The sequence below is a fragment of the Acartia tonsa genome, chromosome 10, assembly GCF_053477335.1.
Source record: "Acartia tonsa isolate MP-2025a chromosome 10, ASM5347733v1, whole genome shotgun sequence".
Lineage (NCBI taxonomy): Eukaryota > Metazoa > Arthropoda > Copepoda > Calanoida > Acartiidae > Acartia > Acartia tonsa.
The window spans coordinates 9262695-9284657 of NC_137269.1; the positions used below are offsets into that span (position 1 = coordinate 9262695).

The 21963-nt window shown below is 33.0% G+C and overlaps 1 protein-coding gene across 1 annotated transcript in view; it reads left to right on the top strand.

Annotated features, from left to right (window-relative positions):
- Positions 1-21963, top strand: part of LOC145329332 (uncharacterized) — a 118305-nt gene that overhangs the window by 47054 nt on the left and 49288 nt on the right. Inside the window, exons 10-17 of the mRNA XM_080173391.1 lie at positions 5988-6044; positions 6640-6718; positions 10173-10227; positions 11234-11293; positions 11992-12055; positions 12832-12912; positions 15201-15274; positions 17979-18151. Of these exons, the coding sequence (XP_080029517.1) occupies positions 5988-6044; positions 6640-6718; positions 10173-10227; positions 11234-11293; positions 11992-12055; positions 12832-12912; positions 15201-15274; positions 17979-18151 (643 nt within the window). The remainder of the gene's footprint in view (positions 1-5987; positions 6045-6639; positions 6719-10172; positions 10228-11233; positions 11294-11991; positions 12056-12831; positions 12913-15200; positions 15275-17978; positions 18152-21963) is intronic.

The window sequence follows — 21963 nt, forward strand, 5'->3', positions numbered from 1 at the left end:
TATCATCGGTTGATTCTACCAATAGGAGACTACTAAAGGAACATACAAGAGATATCATCGGTTGATTTCACCAATAGGAGAATACTAAAGGAACATACAAGAGATATCATTGGTTGATTCCACTAATAGGAGACTACTAAAGGAACATGCAAGAGATATCATTGGTTGATTCTACCAATAGGAGAATACTAAAGGAACATACAAGAGATATCATTGGTTGATTCTACCAATAGGAGAATACTAAAGGAACATACAAGAGATATCATCGGTTGATTCTACCAATAGGAGACTACTAAAGGAACATACAAGAGATATCATCGGTTGATTTCACCAATAGGAGAATACTAAAGGAACATACAAGAGATATCATTGGTTGATTCCACTAATAGGAGACTACTAAAGGAACATACAAGAGATATCATTGGTTGATTCTACCAATAGGAGAATACTAAAGGAACATACAAGAGATATCATTGGTTGATTCTACCAATAGGAGAATACTAAAGGAACATACAAGAGATATCATCGGTTGATTCTACCAATAGGAGACTACTAAAGGAACATACAAGAGATATCATCGGTTGATTTCACCAATAGGAGAATACTAAAGGAACATACAAGAGATATCATTGGTTGATTCCACTAATAGGAGACTACTAAAGGAACATACAAGAGATATCATTGGTTGATTCTACCAATAGGAGAATACTAAAGGAACATACAAGAGATATCATTGGTTGATTCTACCAATAGGAGAATACTAAAGGAACATACAAGAGATATCATCGGTTGATTCTACCAATAGGAGAATACTAAAGGAACATACAAGAGATATCATCGGTTGATTCTACCAATAGGAGACTACTAAAGGAACATACAAGAGATATCATCGGTTGATTCTACCAATAGGAGAATACTAAAGGAACATACAAGAGATATCATCGGTTGATTCTACCAATAGGAGAATACTAAAGGAACATACAAGAGATATCATCGGTTGATTCTACCAATAGGAGACTACTAAAGGAACATACAAGAGATATCATCGGTTGATTCTACCAATAGGAGAATACTAAAGGAACATACAAGAGATATCATCGGTTGATTCTACCAATAGGAGAATACTAAAGGAACATACAAGAGATATCATCGGTTGATTCTACCAATAGGAGAATACTAAAGGAACATACAAGAGATATCATCGGTTGATTCTACCAATAGGAGAATACTAAAGGAACATACAAGAGATATCATCGGTTGATTCTACCAATAGGAGAATACTAAAGGAACATACAAGAGATATCATTGGTTGAAATTGTGTACACATTTTTTACGCACATTTTGACGAAAAATTCGGTCAGTTGGACTATCTAAATATACTGTGTCTATTACATCACCATCCTTGGATTCAAAGGTTGCCTTTCTATTTGTAAATTTTACATAAACATTTGAGCTAGATAATTTCTATACTTGATCCTTTAGATCCGTGTAACGACTGCATTGGTTGAACTAAGCTAAATTCAATGGTTAAAAAGTTTTAACAAAGGGGGGGGGGGTTAATGCAACCATCTCGTAATCAATGTATAAATGGCACTTAAAATTCGAATTTTGATCTGAAATTGTGCATGAGTAATCCTTGGTAGGTCTATTTTCCCTAAATTGAAAAAAAAAGTTGAAAAAGTAACGGCTAACGGTTCAGCCATTTAGCCGTTCTTTGGCTATTTTTAGGGCAAATCTTCATAAATTACGTAGAAATCAACTTTTTGAAACATATTTTTGCTTTAAATCATGTGAAATGATACAAAAAAACATTTTTTAGATTTCTAGTACCAGCAATTTCCGGCTAGAACCGTTTGAAAACGTTTTGGATCGGAAAAGAGCATTATGTGGAGAGAGGTTTCGTGATGGATTTCGCTTGAAAATACCCAACAAATGTCTAAACGGATGAGCCGCCAGCCGTTAGCCGCTACTTTTCCAACTTTTTGTTCGATTTAGGGAAAATAGACCACCCAAGGATTACTCATGCAAAATTTCAGATCCAAATTCGAATTCTAAGTGCCATTTATACATTGATTACGAGATGGTTGCATTAAACCCCCCCCCCCCCCCCCTTCAATAAGAGTACTCAAAGTTTTTGGGCAATCCAATAAAATAAAAGGGTAAAAAAACTTTGGGTACCAGTAAAATTTACAGTCCTTTCTCCCTGACCATAATTAACTTTGAACATTATTGTCCTTGTTATAATCTTATTTAGCTTTCAAAGATTAGGCAAACCTTTTGTTATTTATGATTCAAAAATCAACAAAGAAATTTAAAAATTTGCAACTCTGAATGTCCTAGGAATAAAATCATGCAGCGAATATTTTTGCAGATTTTTATCTCTTTTATATATCTTTCTTTTTCTCATCAAAATTTTTTTGGTTGTCATTAATTTTTATCAGTAACAAATTGAAAATAGGGAGGTCTATCCCCTACAGGAGGCTTTAACTACAGTTACCTAACCCTGCATGGTTACACTGTATTCAAAAAAGGCCTAAACTAGAGTAATTTAAAGAACAATTAAAACTAGGTAAACCCCCACCTCATTTTTATTTTCCTTCAACACTCTTATCAAGGTACTATGAGAAAAACCAACCTATTTTCTTTTTTTCAGTATTTTTTAAAATTATTTTTTAATAATTCTTTTCTACTACGTATAGTTTTGCTTGCAATCATATTCTTCAAAATTATGAAATACAAATATGTATATTCTGATTCATTATTACCTTATAGACCCACAATAGTTTTGTTATGTATTTAAACTGTTTGGTTAATGTATACAATATACATGAACAAGGATAACAACATACATAAAAGCGAAGCTCTGAAACAGTAGGACAAACGAACATTAATACTTCTTGAGTGTCAGAATTTAATAATTAGAAAGTAAATGTATAAATACAGGATAATAATTAAGGATGTACTTACATTTTTGGGAAATTATTATAGAGATGCATCGCTTATATCATTGTACTTTGTTGTCAGTATACCAAAAACCAGTTAATCTGAATATTATATAACATAAAAAAATTTTGTTAAAATAGTTAAAAACCAACATATTTAAAATGGACGTACGGACACTCTGGTAACGATTATAGAGTTGATATGCTTTCTAAATGATATCTATCTATTACAGGAATCACCATTCAAAATTTGAAATTGATAGTACAATTAGAAAATGCCTAAATTAACGAAAAAAAGCTATCCGTTCCAGTCGGAAGGATGGACGGACGGACAGACCGACCCTAATTATAGAAAAGGTTCGCTTATAAAAAGACTATTACCTCCAATGATTATAAACAAAACTACTCCTTCTGTTTATTACTAGTTTGACCCAACAAATAAAGATTTAATAAAAATTAACCAAAATTTAAAAACCAAGAAATAAGAGAATGTTTATAAAACCCAAACATAAGTACAAATCCCAAACATTGGAAATGTGCATCAATTCATAATTTTTCTAGGGTATGCCCGAGGCTAACAGCTAGGCTCATCTGAATCTGTTAATTAGTCTCAAGAACTCGGGGAGGGAGAGGACATTGGACTGTTTATTACACTAGTTCCCAAAGTTTTATGATAACGTTTTCTTATTCGTTGACTCATCAACTTTGTTGATTGGTTTGTTTAATAAGTTAAGTGTACAAACGTTTCAACCACTAATTGTCTGCCATTTTTTGTATTATCCCCACAAGAACTGTTTATAGGTCTAGGACTAATTTTCTGAAATACAAGATAGATTTTAAGTCAAATCTAATATTTTAAAAATTATAATGACACTTTCTATTTAGATATCTTAATGAAGCTTGATATCTCGCTAACCGCTGGACCGATTGGGCTTTTTTAATTAAAGTGTTTTTTTTGTTTTGGGAACAACTCTCCCCACCAAAGAGGAAAAATAAATTTCTTGGTTTTCAAAAACAATATTTTTTTGTGGGGAACAAGGGGGGGGGGGGGTTGGAGGAAGTTAAAAAAATGAAAGATATCTTTTCTAACAATTAGGACTACTTTAGATTAAAAAAAATCAAACTATTTCATCTTAAATATTTTTAAAGAAGTAAATCTTAAGAATCGTATAATACATATATAATATACATATTAAGCATAACCTATTAATTTTCTACAAAAGTGTAAATTTGCCCATCAATCATTAATTTCTCTATCTATATTTCATCAAAAAATCGCAGCTTTTCTATAAACAAAGGCATATTATTACTTTCCACATGTTCACTTGTGGTTTCTTATATTAAAGTAACAGGATCCTTGTCCGTCTGTAAAGAAGGATCTCGTTAACCGCTGTACCGATAAGGTTCTCCTTAACAGTGTAACTTAACTTCCCATAGGTTCTGGTAAGGTTTATAGCTATTCTTGGGAGGTTACCATTACCCTTTCAAATTAACTAACCTAGAAAAAAATAATACTTGTATATTAAAATGAAAAGAGAGAGAGGGGAGGACAATGGACTGTTTATTACACTAGTCCCCTAAGTTTTATAATAACGTTTTCTTATTCGTTGGCTTAACATCTTTGGGGTCTTTTGTTGAATTTGATTGGTTGGTTCATTATGTCCAATGTTCTAACTTTTCAACTACTGCAAGTAATCTACAGATGAAGTAATTTTGTGTATCATCATTTGGGATGTACATCAATTTATCGGTCATTGTATTATCCCTTTAGATCCCTGGCGACTTCCTAGTTACCTTATCTCCAAGTGCCCCTAGAGACGTGTATCCGCTAGTATATCTAAATAGCAATATCACTGATTTACTGTATTGTAGTTTACTGATGTTATTTTTGCAATTATAATGTTGGCTGATATTAGACGTGATTGTCTTTGTTCGTTAATGATTATGAAATGGTCCAATAGCATGCCAGAGCTTATATAGGTTTTTAACACGAAATAAACATTTACATACGAAGGTATTAACAGAAATTAATCATGTGGTTTTTAAAAGCGAAGCTTTTCTATAATTAGGGTCGGTCCGTACGTCCGTCCGTCCGTCCGAGATAGATAGCTTTTATTCGTTAATTAAGGCATGTTAGAATTGTCCTATCAATTTCAAACTTTGCATGGTGATTTCTGTAGTAGTGAGGTACGATTTAGAAAGCGTAGCAACTCTATAATCATTACCAGAAGGTCCGTACGTCCATTTTAAACATGTTGATTTTTCTACTTTTTAAACAACAAATTTTTATGTGAACTATTTATCCGTTTGATCTAATTTTTGGTATATTAATTTCTGAGACAACAAAGAATAATATTATAAGCGAAGCAACTCTGTAATCAAGTCCTAAAATGTAAGTATGTCCTTAAACATTATCCTATATCAAGCAGTTTTTCAACAAATTTACTTACAATTTTGCTTTGACTCTTATACTTTTATATTCTGATTATTCAGCTCAGACACTATACAATCGTTAATGTCCGTTTGTCCTACCGTTTCAGTGCTTCGCTTTTATGGATGTTGTCATCCTTGTTAGAATAAAGATGAGTAAAAAATGCAAAAGAAATCAGGGAAAAAGGATTAAATAATGCAGTTTTACATCAAACTTTTTTGGGGCTTTTAACTTCGAGGAAGGTAGTATAAACATAGCCTAAAATTGATATTAGACCAATATGAAACTTCACAAAAAGACACTTTGCTTTAAACAATAGACGTCGAAGGGGGGGGGGGGGATAAATTGTTTGCTTATCCCCCTCAAAATTTAAAAAAAATGCATTATTACAAACTTTTGAAACTCCTCATTTTACCCTATTTAAAAAAAACCTAACCGTCCTTACTCAAAACTTATATATTGTTTTTACATTGCAATATTGTTTAACTTTTGAATTTGTAATAATAAAGATTCAAAAAAGAGTACCAGCTCTTGCTATCTATATGAAATCATTAGGACAATCAGACAAAGATCATGCAATCAAATGATAAATAATAATAATTTTTTATTTTTAGTTGTCCTGCACATGGGATCCAACAAGATAACAAGAATTGAGACCAACAGTTTTAGAGGTAAATTATAAAAAAAATAAGGATGATAATATCCATAAAAGCGAAGCTCTAAAATTAGATGGTATGAAAAACGATTAAACTTAATAAGCGAATACCAATTCAAAATTGTATAGAAGTTTCCTAAAAAATTACTTAAATACAAGATATTGTTTAAGGACATACTTACATGCTTAGGACTTAATTATGAAGAGGTTTCGCTTATAATATTGTAACTAGTTATTCAAGGGTTCAATTTTCCAAAAAAAAATCGGATGAATAGAATAAATATATTATAGAAAAAAGTTAAAAATCAGAATGTTCTTTAATTGGGCGTTTGGACTTTCTGGTAGCACTATGGAGTTTCAAAACCTTTACGTACTGACGGTCAGAAGTACGGCAGACATGTTTAATTATAGAAAAGCTTTTCTTTTAAAACCAATATTGACAACAAGAAAAAAATACAAAAAATAATTAAACTTTCAATGTCATTCTCACCCTCTCTTTCTTTTTCTTTCTCTATCTCTCCCTCATTGTATGTATGTTATAACTTATTTATAGCTTAATGTTTCAAAGAGCTTCGCTACTATTTAATGTAATTTTCCTTGTTCTATTTTAGGAATGAGATTTATGCGAAGACTTTACTTTGAGAACAATCAGATTTCTTACATTGGAAGACAGGCTTTTAGAGCTGTAGGGTAAGTCTCATCGTCGCGCCGGTGAAGTGATGAGTTCGAATCTTGGCTCAACAATGCACCATAACATAAGACGTTAAAAATGGTTCCTACTCCTGTCAGATTCGCGACATAAATTGTTAGAGAAGGTGGAATGCCTTGCCCCAAAACAGGCACAACTCTATACCATGCAAAGTTAGGACTTTCAGATAAGGGTTGTACAATCAAAGAGTTGGTTGTCTGTTGTAGGTGTTACCTAACCTAATACCCCGGGTGTTTGGACAGAAAAGGGGAAATATGATATTAAATAATTGACAAGTCTCAATTTTTGGTGGATTTTTATGCATTTACTTTCCCACATTATCACATATTAGAAATAGAAAAAAAAACATACTTACATAAAAGTACCAGAATGTTTATGTTTGTCTATCTGTCTGTACCAAAGGATCTTGCTTACCGCTAAATTTTCAACAACAAAAAAAAGAATTTTTCTTTTTCAAACTAAAATTGAAAATTGGTAAGGGGCGAATTGAATAAACTTAATAACAATTTCTCGTTTACATTAAATAATCATTACTTTTAAAACACTTTAATAGTTATTTCTCGCATCGTATTACAAACAGCTTTCCGCGGATATAGAATGTACAATTATAAGATTAAAACAAGTTTTTTACCACGAGGTGCCGAAGGCACGGGCTAAAAAACTGGTTTTAATCTTATGATTATACATTTTCATATACGTAGAAATCTGGATATAATACGATTCTAGTCATAGTTTTTTCATATGGTTGAGAACCGGTTCCTATCCACCGGATTCGAATGAATACGAGAAAACATCATTTTCTAGTTAATAGCTACTCTGCCACTAATCAAGTTTGAACTTGTTAAATTCAGACAATTTTAAATGGAATGATTCAATAACAGAGCTTTATAAGAGTATCTTTCTTTTGATACTTATTACTAGTGGCATAATGTAGTCCTTTATAGCTTAGTTTTGTATTAAAATTAAGGGGAAAAAATTCCAGTATGGCTTCGAAACCGACTGATATCAGCTAGATTACAACCGGTTCTCAGCCTTACTGAAAAATCATGTATGGATATTACAGACAAATTTCCACGAATATTAAAATAAAAACCATAAAATTAGTACAAGTTTTTTTTAGCGAGGCCTTCGGTCCTTCGGGGCTAAAAAAGCTCGTTTTAATCATATAATTTATTTTGATATCAGAGGCAAGCTGTCTATAAAACGATGCGAGGATGAGATATAATAACACTCTAATTATTTCAGTGTTATCAAAATTCAGCTGACATACAGACATTATATCTATAATACAAAGTAGAACTATGTCTGTCTGTCTGTTCATCTGTCTTTCTGAAGCTTAAGATCTAAGTAACAACTGAACCGATTGGGCTCTACTCTTCAGGGAATCTACCTTCTGGTCCGGTGATGGTTTTAAGCTATTATCGTGTGATTGGGACACTTCCAACCGCACAAAAAAATGAAAAATGCCCCCCACTGAACTCCCCAAAAAGTTTTCTTTTTAAAACTAAAATTTAAAAAGGGGGGTCAACTAATCAACGCCCAAATGTTTTTAAAAAATAAAATACGAAAAATTAAGTTGATGAAACCTCTTGGGGCAAAGGCCCTAGAGGCTAGGGGTAACCGCTAGTTTATTTTATATGGAGATAAAAACCTGCAAAAAACGGATCTAAAACTCATAGATAAATTCTACTTCCGTCATTTTTTTTCGAGTTTGAAATGTTTTAATCTTGTGATTATGAGATTAAACCATTATTCAATCATCATAAAGTTCGCAGGATAAGAACCAGGGTGACCAAAAAAATCTTACATCAAAAATATCAAAGCATATATGCATTACATATTGTAACGATTACAATATCATTCGTGGAATGAAAATCTGTTCCAAAGTTCCAATCATCCATTATAGGAAAACATAATTTGGGTTTCATTGGGTTAGGGCACCGTTAGTAAATGCCCTTCAGGAATTAGTAATTGGGAAAAACTACTCTTCCCCTTTAATTTCAATTCATTTTAAAAGTAAGGGGTGCTCAATCGGCCACTTGTGGAAAAGCACCTTATAATGCTTATTTACTTACAAATTCTTTCACAATTCTAACTTAAAATAACCAATGCAAATTTTATTATTATTTCATTCTTTATTTGTCCTTATTATTTACATAACAGATCTATAGTATAGATGTATTTACAGACATCTACCTCCCTTCCTTTTTCAAAGATCTCTTTCGTCTGCTTATAGATTATTTTTTGCTTCTTGGCTGTGTTAATATAAGCGACACCATTGATTGATTTTCAATGACCCAATAGAAAGGTTGCGATAGGGAGATACAGTTGTTTATTTAACCCTTTCTCCCTCTAGTGTTTTACTCTAATTTATATATACATGAAATTACAAAGTTTCATGTTTTAAAAGTTGGTAACCCTGGTTAACGCGGATTTAAACTCATCAGCCCATTTTAAGAAGTAATAATGGTTTTCAATCTTTTAATTTAAATTAAAGTCTTGGTACGGAGTAGCAAAATTGTTTTAATTATTTAATTATCAAAAAAAACAAGGATGACAACATCCATAAAAGCGAAGCACTGAAACGGTAGGACAAACGGACATTAACACTTGTATAGTATCTGAACTGAAAAATCGGAACATAAATCTATAAATGTCGAATCAAAATTGTAGGTAAATTTGTTGAAAAACTGCTTAAAAACAGGATAATGTTTATGGACATACTTACATTTTTGGACTTGATTATAGAGTTGCTTCGCTTATAATATTGTTATTTGTTGTCCCAGGAATCAAAAAATCAGATCAAACGGATAATTAATACACTTGAAAATTTGTTGTTAAAAAAGTAGAAAAATCAACATGCTTAAAATGGACGTACGGACATTCTGGTAATGATTATAGAGTTGCTACGCTTTCTAAATCGTACCCAACTACTACAGGAATCATGATGCAAAGTTTGAAATCGATAGGACAATTCTAACATGCCTAAATTAACGAATAAAAGCTATCTATCTCGGACGGACGGACGTACGGACGGACCGACCCTAATTATAGAAAAGCTTCGCTTTTAAAAAGCACAGCAAATTAAAAAGCCACTATAAAAGTATCTGACTAAAAGGAAAAAAAACTTGTTAAATGGTTTCAAAAGGGGATATCAAAATAAGACTAGCGAGCACGCCCCTATCGGCCTCTAAGGACACTCTGAATGGATGGGGGGGGGGGAGATTAACCCACCTCCTTAAAACAATGGAGGGGTTACCTTTCTATTGTTAAAGGGTGGTTATACCATCCCCAAAAATTGTTAAAAATCCTTTCCTGGATAAATGATTATATAAGCTTTACTGTAAGGGAGAACCATATCGGTCTAGCAGTTAGTGAGATATTAAGCTACAAACAGACACAAGATATGTTTGAATTCATTATTTTGTTATTTAGGCGTATCGGTGGTATCTACCTGTCTGGAAACCAATTAAAGAGCATTGACTATCAGGTGAGAATCATTAACAAGGTTGAAATTAGGGTTGGGCCGGATATCTGATTTGGCCGGATATACGGCCATTTTCAATATTCGGCTGGATACCGGATATTAAAACTATCCGGATATCGGATATCCGGTTGACTTCTAATGCCAGATATCCAGTAATTTGCCGGATATCGAACGTTGGCCAGATATCCGGCCGGCTCCGGATATCTGGCATTATAAATCAGCAAGATATCCGTTATCCGACCATAAAAGTATCCGGCCCAACCCTAGTTGAAATATATTATGTCCAGTGGCAATTTACCTCTAACTGAACGCGGACCATAAACAAACTATTTTGGGTTATATTCAGAGATCTAAAGGGACAAGACAATGGCAGATAAATTGATGTACAACCCCAATTGAAAATTACCACTTATGTAGCTCACAATTAGTGGCTGAAACGTATGAAACCAGCCAATCAAAATTTAATAAAAGTTGTTGAGCCAAAAACTTAGGGGACTAATGTAATAAACAGACCAATGTTACCTCCCTTTCCGGGTTACTTTAGAGTAAATATGAAATGGTTGGACAGGTTTTACCCCTTCGGCACCTCGGGGTTAAAAAAAACTGGTTTTAATCTTATAATTGTAGATTCTATATCCGCTGAAAGCTATTTATAATACAATGAAAGAAATAACTACTCTATAATTAGGGTCCGTCCATAACGGATAGCTCTTATCGTGAATTTAGGCATGTTAGATTTATCCTATCTATTTAAATCTTGGAATGGTGATTCCTGTAGTAGTTAGGTACAATCTAGAAAGCGTAGCAACTCGAAAAACATTACCAGAACGTCCGTAGGCCCATTTAAAACATGTAGATTTTTTGTCAACATTTTTTTATGTAATGTAATTATCCTGTTCGTCTGATTATTGGATTTCTGATTATTCAGTTCTGTTAATGTTCGTTTGTCCTACCGTTTCACAGTTTTGCTTTTATGGATGTTATCATAATTGTTTTTGTATATTTTCAGACATTTCATGAGTTACAATTCATCGACACAATAGATGTATCTAACAATCAAATAAGTCAGGTTATCTATCTATCTATTTATTTTTCTATACAATTTTTAAAGCATTTCCCAAAACTTGATTATGTGCTTGTCAAAGACAGGTCTTATTCGTCTTATTATAGATAAACTTTGAATGTATTTATGTAATTTCCAAAAAATATTTAGCAAGAACATTGTTTTTTTTTCTCGGTTATATCTTTCCCAATTTTTATTTCATTGTCCATTAATTTGCGAGAGATTCGTAAAGATGCCCCCCAGACAGAAAAAAGTCTTGCCTTTAGACTCCAAAAAGGCCCCTCCCCCCCCCCTTGTTAAAGCCCTGTGTACGCGTCTGTTATAATCATCTTTTTTAATAACATTTTCTTAAATTCGTCTCTGTCTTTATATATAGTATTTTTAAGCTTTTTTTTCTATTCAACAATGCATCATTTTTTTCCATCCTGACAAAATTTTAATCTTTTTGATGCCCAATATTGATTTTTTTTTCTATTCTTATTCAAATCATTGATTATTCTTATTTCTATAAGATTTTTATGGGGGGGGGGGGGGATGAAATGTAATGACGACTTGTAATGTTCAAATAATGAGCACATACAAAAAATATACTTCAAATAGATGTATGTTTTATGTATATGAGGTTGCTTAGTTACTTATTTTCAAAGCAAAATAAGGTTGCTGAATTATCTGTGACTTGTTATTACAATTCTTAATTTGTTTAGGTTTCAAAAGAGTCCTTTACAGGGTTGTATCTTGCAAGCATAAATATGTCATATAATCAAATAGGTAAGAAATTAACTTAAAGTGCATCTACTCTATAATTTACGATTTCATGAGCATGTTATTAAGATTAAATTATTGGGGTATAGTCCCTTTCATGGAAACGCCTCTTAAGGGGCGTTTTGTCGTAGTTTCATAATGGCTTTTGATAGTTTATTTTAGGTTAGGTGATTGCCCCGCAGGGTTAGAGCCCCCCGCAGTGGCTAGAAATAGGAGAAGAGCTTCTGTGAAAATACGAAGAAACGCCCCTTAAGAGGCGTTGTCTAGAAAGAGACTATATCCAATTGTTGTAATACAAATCTAAAAAGCCAGGCCTTCGTTTCAACAGTAAAATTGATTGCACGACCTTTAATTAAAAGTCATAATTGCAATTGTGCTTGCAATTAAATTGAATTATTTATCGCATCGTATGATTCAGCTTTCCGTGGATATTAATATGAAAAATTATATGATTAAATCAGTTTGGTTATCCCCGAGGGGGCAAAGGCCCGGACGAATTAATTTTGTGATTTTTATTTTGATATTCGTAAAAAATTGTTTGTAATTCGATGCTATATAAGTATTGCTGAGAACCGGTTCTAATCCAGCGGATATTAACTTTTTTCGAGGCCATGGAAAATAGGGTTGGGCCGGATACTTTTTTGGCCGGATGCCGGATATCCGGCTAATTTCTAATGTCGGATTTCCGGTATCTGGATAGTTAAAATATCCGGTATCCAGCCGGATATTGAAAATAGCCGGATATCCGGCCAAACTCTACTGGAAAATGTTATCTTTTTTAGTTGAAATACCAGACAACACGTTCAAACAGTGTGACAATATCACCCTGGATTTATCCTACAATAAAATAACAAATATCGCTGAGGAAATTATCTTCTTTTTATTATTCACATTTCTTATTTGTTACTTTGAATAGTTGTTGAAAAGAGTAATAGAAACGGCCGGGTAGTTCATGCTTAACACGGTTGACATACAGACGCACTTACCAGTTAAATACATAGATAGGTTACGCTTTTAAAAGTCTAAATCAGAAACACTATATTATAATAATTTAATGTATTTCAAATTAATCGATAAAATATACAAATAAAACTGATTCTATATTTAGGTTGGGTTAAGTAGAGTCTCGTTCCACTGTCTTGTGTCTATCTATAATACAAAGTAGAATGATGTCTGTCCGTCCGTCTGTTGTCCGTCCGTCTGAAGCTTAAGATCTCGGTAACCACTGAACCGATCGGATTCTACTCTTCAGAGTATATACATATTGGTCCTGTGGTGGTTTTAAGCTATTTTCTTGGGGGGTGGGACACCCCCAACCCCCCCTCCGATTTTTTTTTCTTGCGGAGAAGTTAGATTTATTTCTTATGGAGAAGTAGTTTTTTTTTCTTATGGAGAAGTTAGTTCACATAAAACTACTGGCGGCAGCACCAGTAGTACTTATTTTTTTTTAATTACCTCTTGGCGCAAAGCCCCTAGAGGCCAGGGGCGAAGCCGCTAGTATTTAATAAAATAAATGAAAGATGAAAATTAATCTAAAAATTCGTATAGCAAATATTAACGCAAATAACAATTAACAGGAAAGAATAACCAAGGAGAGTCAGTCACCCCTTGTTTATCCAAGCACCTGGGTTAAATTAGGTTGAATAACACCCAACAGACAACCAACTCTTAGATTTGACGACTTTTGTCTGGAAGTCCTAACTGGACAACGCAATGTGTTGCGCCTGTTTTGGGTCAAGTCTCAACCTAATCTAACTATTAATGTCGCGCATCTGACATAGCAACAGTAGGAAACATTTTAACGTCTTTATTTATGGCGGGGATTCTAACCCCATCCCTCACAGTCAAATTTTATAGTTATTGTTTTGTTTTTAAGTAAAGAATAAGAAAGGATTACTTTAATAAAAAGGAATATTCTAGCAGCGTAACAACTCTAATAGTTATTTATCGCATTGTATTATAAACAGCTTTCCGCAAATATAAAAATGTACAATATAAAAAATAACTGGTTTTAATTCTATGATTGTACATTTTTTTATTTATAGAAAACTGGCTATTATACGATGCTAGACAATTTTTTTTCAGTATGGCTGAGTACCGGTTCTAATCTAGTGGATATTAATCGGTTTTGAAGCGATACTGAAAAATAAATTATTATATATATTATTGGATGTAATCGTACTTGTTTGATGTTGACATGTATTTTTGTCAACTCCGCAGAAAGTAAATGTTTACTTTCCATTTCACTTTTCAAACATTTTAAGGTTTATATGTTTATTTAAGGACAAGATTTTTCTATAAACTGTTTTAATCTGTTCGTTTATTCGCCTCTAGCCTCTAGTAGCTTAAAACCTACCAAGGACTAATGCTGAGCTTCCTTCGACAATTTTGAAACAATCTGAGCTGGAGGTGAGGCAAAATTGTTTTTGTGAAAAATCCTCCAAAATCGCATAAAAAATCTACGAAAATTAAACAAAATCTCATTTGATAAACTTTTTATGATCTTATTTAATTTTTGTAGATTTTTTTATGCGATTTTAGAGGATTTTTCACAAAACAATTTTGCCTTACCAGCGAGCAGCAATGCTAATTTTTTTTAAAGAATCCTAATCTTAAGGTTTTGACCATATTTTTGGATGTTGTGATTCTTGTTTAAATCTACAAGTGGAGTTTATATATATAGGCCTTCTAAACCAGATTTTACAAACTTAAATTTTATTTATATAGAAATAAAAAAAAATAAATGTTTCCTTTTCGAAACTTAAAAAATGATTGAATCTGCACTTTTTTTAGCATATTCAATTCAGTGACATTCAATGGAGAAGGCGGGGGTGTAAAAAGGCACACTTCACAAAAAAATCTGGGATTTTTCATACCAGTTGTCTATTAGAGATAAAATGTGGAATTGTGAAGAAATGGCGGCGAAAGCGCAGCTGACGTCATTTAGCAATTGTAACTTGTTAGTATCAATACTCAACAATACTTTTAAAAAAAACAAAAATATAAAATATTTTTTTGCATTTAATAGCAGCTGAGATTGAGATCATCTAAGACTAAGTGATTTTAGTTTTTGTGTAGCCTCTCTTCTAATAACCATATTGGATCTTCACACAAAATGTCAATTTTTTAAAAGAAGATGAATTTGTCCTACAGAATGGTTTTGACGAGACGAGTTATGCCTTTATCCTGAATATTTCTCATAATGCTCTCACCAATATGTCGCAGGTAAATTCTTATAATAAAGTAACAGGATGTCTGTTTGTGTGTCTGTACCGAAGGATCTCGCTAACCGCTGAACCGATCGGGTTCTCCTTAACAGGGTAGATTCTCATAGGTCCCGGGAAGGTTTATAACTTTTTTGGGGAAGGGTACCACCACCCTCCCAAGAGAAATCACAATAAAACGAATTTTTTTCTTCTCGAATAGAGACTCCTACGTAACATTGCAAAGTATCGTAATAATTTGATAGAAACCCCTTCGCAACATTGCAAGGTATCGCATTATTTTTTTTAAACATTTAAAGTGCCAATATAGGCCTCTAGGGGCGTAGCCGCTAGTCTTTATAATAAAGTAACAGGATGTTTTTGTGTAAGTGTGTCTGTACCGAAGGATCTTGCTAACCGCTGAAACAATCTGGTTCTTTTTTTATTTTTATTTTGAATCTAAAATACGAAAAATTTGTTTGATCAAACCTGTTGGGGCAAAGCTCCTAGAGGCTAGGGGCGAAGCCGCTCGTTATCCATAAAGTAGTAAGGATTTTTTTTCTGAAGTTAGGATCTCAATAACTACTGAACTGATTGGGTTCTAATTTTAGGATAAGCTTCATACAGGTCATGTGATGGTTTTGGACTATTTTAAAAGATTAAAGTCCAATTATAGTTGTAAGCTATTTTTTTAGCCCCTCTATGGCACTTTGAATACAGAGTCCCTAGATGCTTTAGTTTTGATAATAGAAAAGCTGCAATTTTAGTGTCTTCCTCTGTTTTCTATTCACTTTCAATTCAATTACACTATCATACTTCTCTTCCTTTGATTTTTTTTTCAAACCTTTGCCATCGACAAAGCTACCAAAGGCAAAATCATGTTAATAAAGTTTAGAGGTAGATTCATATTTCGTTCATTTTGCTTCATCTCTGTAAAACAAGGATGACAACATCTATAAAAGCGAAGCTCTGAAACGGTAGGACAAACGGGCATTAATCAGAATAAAAATGTATAAGAGTCGAAGCAAAATTGAAAGTAAATTTGTTAAAAAAAAACTGCTTAAAAACAGGGTATTGTTTAAGGACATACTTACATTTTTAGGACTTGATTATAGAGATGCTTCGCTTATAACATCATACTTTGTTGTCCTAGGAATTAGTATTCCAAATCAAATCAATCGGATAATTTTATCACATAAAAATTTGTCGTAAAAAATTTTAAAATCAATATGTTTAAAATGGACGTACGGACATTCTGGTAATGATAATACAGTTGATACGCTTTCTAAATCGTACCTAACTACTACAGCGATCACTATGCAAAGTTTGAAATCGATAGGACAATGCTAACATGCCTAAATTAACAAAAAAAAGCTATCCGTCACGGACGGACGGACTTACCATGGTTATAGAAAAGCTTCGCTTTTAAAAGGAAATATCCTATTCTTTTAATTAACCTAGTTCTAGAAATAAATTGCATTTCTGTCTCAAATATTTCATTCTTTTTTTTTAATTTGTCAATTTATTTTAGAATAGTTCTTTGCCCCTAGCCTCTAAGGCATTTTAGAGGTGTATGCTTTTGAAAAAAAAAATTTTTTATATTTGTACAGTTTATCCTTTTTAGTTTATCTTATGTTTAACCTAGCCTACTCTAAAGTATATGTACAAAAACCTGCTCAAAACTAAAAAATAAGCTTTCTAAAAATAGGCGTATAACTCAATTGGTCTACCTTTTTCTGTGTCTGTATTTCTTTTCTCTCTCCTTTCTTCTCTCTCTATCTCTCTCTCCTTGTTTGTCTTTTTTCTCTCTCTCTCTGTCTCTACGCCCCTAGAGGCATCTAGGGTCACTTGAGGAGTTGAATTTGATAACCCAATTTCTTTATTTTAAATTTAAAAAGAAGGGATAAAAAAAATTTTAGTGGTGGGATTTTTTCTAGGGGCAATTTCTTTTAGAAGGATGGTGGTTCCCTGCCCAAAATAAACCTTCCCAGAACGTATGAGTAGCTACTCTGTAAAGGAGAACCATGCTGGTTCAGTGGTTAGCGAGATCCTTCGTTACAAACAGACAGATATCTTTCTACATTGTAATTCATATACCCAGAAACATGCAGTAGAGGGGTTTCATCAACACCCAACTTAAAATTGAAATAGGGAAGAGCCGCCTTCCCTTTTTTCACCTTCTAATGGTTTAACACCCCCTTGGTGAAATGTCATGCACGTCACTGATAAAATGTCTATTACTTTTTATTTTTGTCTTTTTCGCTTTTTAATTCAAATTAGGGTCAATATTCGGTATCCGTATAGTTTTGAAATCCAGAATCCTGATAGTTTCAATATTCGGTATCCGGATGGTTTCAATATCCGGTATCCTGATAGTTTTAATATCCGGTATCCGAATAGTTTCAATATCCGGAATCTGGATTGTTTCAATATCCGGTATCTGGATAGTTTCAATATCCAGTATCTGGATAGTTTTAATATAAGTTATCCGGATAGTTTTAATATCCTGTATCCGGATAGTTTTATTATCCGTTATCCGGATAGTTTCAATATCCAGTATCTGGATAGTTTTAATATAAGTTATCCGGATAGTTTTAATATCCGGTATCCGGATAGTTTCAATATCCGGTATCTGGATAGTTTCAATATCCAGTATCTGGAGAGTTTTAATATCCAGTATCCGGATAGTTTCAATATCCGACCAAACCTTAATTCAAATATTATAGGTTCCCATGACAAATCAGAAAGGTATAACAGTGCTGGACGTGTCCTACAACCAAATAGAAGACATACCCAAAGGCACCTTCCCCAAGCTGTACGAGCTGCATACCATCATCATGAAGCACAATAATCTTAAAAGTATTTACAGAGGCGTTTTTTCACCACTGTATAGCTTAAGGTAAATCATTTTAGTTGATGTTTTACTCATTTAGCAGGTCGGGCAGGGTTTTGGCTCTTTTGATATGTTAAAAAGATTTCAATCTAACCCGTAAGTTGGCTTAAAAACTTATGTTTACTGCAATTTATATTTTATTGTCTTATCGCTTAAGATCCCTAACACCACTGTAGTGTAAATATTAGTGATCAAAAATAATCTTTTTACGAAAGGCTTACTTTCGAATTTAATCGTTATAGTCGAATGTGAAAAATATGTATTATGAAATAAATTAATTTAGCATTAAAATTGACCCTTTGAATTTTGAATTACATGAATTGTATTTACTATGAAAACTTAAATCAAATTCATTTATGCAAAATTTAAGCCCATATTGAAGCAATTTTCAAGTATATGCAAAATATCTTTTCATAGATTTTTTTAAGTGCTAAAAATTTTGGGTTTATCAGGGATCTTAGGGATTAAGACAATTTAAGCCAACCCTCGAGATACCTTCGGGCACTTGAATGTGACTATTTCCACGAATATTAAAATAAAAATATAAAAAAAATAATAATACTTTTGTTAGCTCTGAGCTAACAAAATAAATTCAATCTTATAATTTTTCATGTTAATATCCGTGGAAAGCTGTTTAAGATACGATGCGATTAATAACTAATCTTATAATGGTAGAGAGGGAATAGTTTTTAACCCCGTCATCTTATTTGTTGGCTCGAAAACTTTGGGGACTTACACAGAATTTTATGATTGGATCCAAACTAGTAGTATTCAAACTTTTCAACCAATAATTTTAACCTACTTTGGGGGTAATTTTATTATTGATCATTAACCCATTAGTGCCGAGCGCCACTTTTATGGGCCGATCGAGCTGAAAGTTTCAGGGAAGCTTTATAATGGTCAAAACGGAATTCCAATTTTTTTGTTTTGCTCTAGTGGCGTGCACAGGAAAGTTGCAATAAAACCCGGTTCGGCGTGAGTAAAAAAACCTTGCGGCATTAATAACCGTTTTTGGCCCTTTTTGGTGCTTTCCCCCGGCATTAAAGCCCGTTTGCGACCTAAATACCCGGTTTTTTGGCCCAAAAAGTTAAAAATGTAATTTTTGAACGCCCAAAGTGAGATGAACACTTTTTAGAACTTTGATACGATCCGTAATTGAAAACTACATAACCTCATGTAATTGATAGAGCTACAACTAACATACAAAACAATTTATATCACATTTAAGATTTTGGCTATAGGTGCCGCCGTTTTCGGTTAAAAAAGCCCATTTCGAAGAAGTTTTAAAACTTTTGCTAATATTTGTATTGATAATAATGGGAGGGATATTGATAATGTAATTTTTGAACGTCCAAAGTGAATTATAGAGTAGCAACTATTCTAGTAGTATCAGTAATTGACAAATATATAAAAAAATATAATTTTTATTGATAAAGGAAAGACTAGAAAATACTTATCACATATCTTTGGCCTAAAGTATTTAAAAAATATCACAAACAAAAGAATAGAATAATACAGTAATATCAAGATAACAAAAATGGCCTAAAACCATCAAATTTGCATAGAATACTGGTTAGTTACGCCCCCATTCTGTGGGGAAATGTCAAGATAAGCAAAATGGCCTGAAACCATCAAATTTACATAGAATACTGGTTAGTTACGCCCCCATCCTGAAGGCGATGACAAGATAATGAAAATGGCCTAAAACCATAATATTTACAAGTAATAATAATTGAATTTTCGTGTGTTATGCCCCCATCCTGTAGGGCTATGACAAGATAATCAAAATTTAAAATAGTATTGTTTTTTTTTGAGAGAAAAAAACATATCCCCCCCCCCCCCCACCCCTTAAAAATATTTATGTAATAAAGTCTAAACCAAGATATATCTATCTATCTGTCCATCCATCTTTTTATTTATCTATCTAACAATTGTTGATTATCATTGGGAATCTACATAAATTTATTGGCCATTGTCTTATCCCTATATATCAGTCTATCTATCTATCCATCCATCCTTTTATTTATCTATCTAACAATTGTTGATTATCATTGGGAATCTACATAAATTTATCGGCCATTGTCTTATCCCTATATATCAGTCTATCTATCTATCCATCCATCCTTTTATTTATCTATCTAACAATTGTTGATTATCATTGGGAATCTACATAAATTTATCGGCCATTGTCTTATCCCTATATATCAGTCTATCTATCTATCCATCCATCCTTTTATTTATCTATCTAACAATTGTTGATTATCATTGGGAATCTACATAAATTTATCGGCCATTGTCTTATCCCTATATATCAGTCTATCTATCTATCTATTGATCCTTTTATTTATCTATCTATCAATTATATTTATCATTGGGAAATAAAGAAATTTTTACATTTGAAGAGAATAATAAATGATAAAAAATATCTAATATATCTAATGGTTGAAAAGTTAAGAATGCATGTCAATTTAACGTCCATTGCCTTGTCCCTTAACCCTTTACAGTCGGGCCCCTAGCCGCACCTTAATCGGTCGGGGGGGGGGGGGGGGCGTTCAACGCCCCCCCTTATTATCTCAGTTCCTATTAGAGCTAGAGGGATAAATTTTTTTGTGCAAGTCCCCTGTTTGATAATGAATTTCCGACTTTTTATAGGTCTAAGTCAATTTTCGCTTCCTTCACCCTTTTATTTAACAACCTTTGTTTTTAGGTCTTTTTTTACTTAAAAATTTCAAACGGCTGTATTTTTCTTATTTTTGAAGCTAGAAGAAATTTTTTTTTCCAGAAAATGTTTATCTTTATGTAAATTTTACATTAGAAATATCAATATATAATCTTCAGCGGCCGCAGCTGTACTTGGCAGCTGCCAGCCGCCGCAGTCGGCGGTCGGCAGGAAAACGGCGGCGGATCTTCATGAAATTTTAATACGTTATGTAGACATATCAGAAAAGCTTAAGTTTAAAATTTGAAGTCTCTAGATCAAAAATTGCGGCCACAGGAGCCTTTTAAAGATTTCTGGAGACCTGGAGGATCGGGACCTGCAGGATCATACCTGGAACCTAAAAATGACTTGAACACCTGTATTTCATATAATGATGTACTACTAGAGGATTTTTTAGTAATTTGGTATGATAAAATGCTTTGTTTTAGTCAAAAAAATATTTTTGCTCTTTACCTGGATGACCCTGCCAGGTTTGCTGGCATCCTGTGCCCGCCAGGATGGAGATATTAAAAAAATTCCAACTCTCAGTTATGTGTCATACCCATACTTAAAAAGTCAAGCAGTTTGGGCTCTTTATCTTTCACACACAGAAAATGAGATAGAAAAAACCGGATGGGGGGGCGTTCAACGCCCCCCCCCCCGACCGTTAAGGGTTAAGATCCCCAAATATTTTTCACTTTTTTAGATAATCTTTAAATCAACTTTCAACTCTATATAATGTGAATATAAGGATTAGAGAAATGCATTAAAAATTGGTACAAAAAGTTGTTGAGATTAAAAAAAGTAGGTTTCATTATTATACTTCAGTAAAATCTAATCTTAGATTTATATCTGATTCGAACATTTTGAAATATATTTTGATGGTTTTTTTTAGTTGCGAAGCTTCTCTATAATTTTTTTGTCTGTCCTTCAGTTAGTCTGTCAGCTCCTCCGTTAGTCCGTAACGCAATGGGATTCTCGGCTGCGACTTAAGATAGATTGCTGCTTTTTTTGTAAAGATTTAAAGATTATACCTAATATAACCTAACATAAAAGGACCTAAAGTAGCATATAAACAAACGAAAAACTTTGATGCTCTTCCCGAAAAGTCGTCGTTCTT